Source organism: Solea solea, chromosome 18, assembly GCF_958295425.1.
Source record: "Solea solea chromosome 18, fSolSol10.1, whole genome shotgun sequence".
NCBI classification, from domain to species: Eukaryota; Metazoa; Chordata; class Actinopteri; order Pleuronectiformes; family Soleidae; genus Solea; species Solea solea.
In genome coordinates, this window is record NC_081151.1 from 16122345 (window position 1) to 16123593 (window position 1249).

Consider the following 1249-nt stretch of genomic DNA (forward strand, 5'->3'; position numbering starts at 1 on the left):
GGTGGGGATTAAACTGTATGATCATTTTGAGCAGTGTCGTTTGTGATGCTGTTAACCTGCATCACATTATTTTCCCACAAAAAACATTAAAGGGCCAGTGTCTATGAAATTCCATTTTGCAAACAACTGAATTCTGTAAAAACATGGTGAACACCATGGAAGAGGAGGGTTATGAAAACATGTGTGTGTCAGAGTGTCAGATGGTGTGTCTGTGGCTTTTAGTGCAGCTTGATCGGTATCTGCGTCACAGTGAGTGTGGCTTTGCTGACGGAACAGTAGTACACGCCATTGTCACCTGGCTCAGCGTTGTCCACAGTGAAATATCCGCTTGTAGCGTCATTCTTCTCCACTGAGAATTTGTCTTGGCTAAAATCTCCAAATTCCTGCTCGGTTCTGTAAGGCACGGTGGAGACGATGTGTTTCAAACTCTCCCCGGGCAACTGACGATACCAGCTCATCTCAAAGTATCCACCACCAAGATCTTGTTTGCAACTTATCTGAGCTGATCGACCCCTCTCTACCAGTAAACCAGGGATCTGGTGGACTCCAGTCCTCCGACCACCTGCAACCAAACCATAAATCAGTCATTTTCTCTTTAAGTGACTTTTTTGTTGCCCAAACTTTCCTGACATCGGTGAAAAAATAAAGTGTAATTTGTTAAATAAAAAGTTGGATACCTGCAACATGGAGCAGAGCAACAGTGATGATGATGATGATAGCAGATATCATCATGAATGCTGGTCCAGAGGTTGATGAAACATCACCTCATTCATCCAGTCATCCATCACCTTGTCATATGATGTCATTACTGTGGGAACACACACTTGACAGTTGTTGCTCTTCAGTCAATTAGTCAAACTAATGCTATATTCTTTATTAGATGTAGTGAGTGTTATTTATTTAAGGTTATTCGTTAGACACAAATACAGTGTACATAGAAAAACTCAAGAAATGAATGAAGAAATAAGTCTTGACTGAATGTAATGTTGTTGTTCTTTTAAAAAACAAACAAACAAAAACATTAACAGAGAGGAACATAAACGAGATAATGGGAATATAAAAATTCAGACAAATACAGTATAAATCAATTTTTTCTTGATTACATCCAAATCCAGATGCCACTTATCACAGACTTTGACAGTGGAGACTAAGATTTTGCCATAGCACTGTATAAGGCTCCTTTTAAGGAAATTAAGACCCAACAACTTCTATGTTAAGACCATTACACACTTGAAGAACAAACATAAGT

General features: G+C 39.1%; 1 gene segment (V, D, J or C); it reads right to left on the reverse strand.

Moving 5' to 3' along the window:
- Positions 1 to 218: 218 nt before the first annotated feature.
- LOC131444894 (T cell receptor beta variable 29-1-like) lies at positions 219 to 729 on the reverse strand. The segment is given in 2 exon segments: positions 219 to 562; positions 678 to 729. Coding segments are annotated over 2 exon segments (396 nt in total).
- Between the last annotated feature and the right edge of the window lie 520 nt (positions 730 to 1249).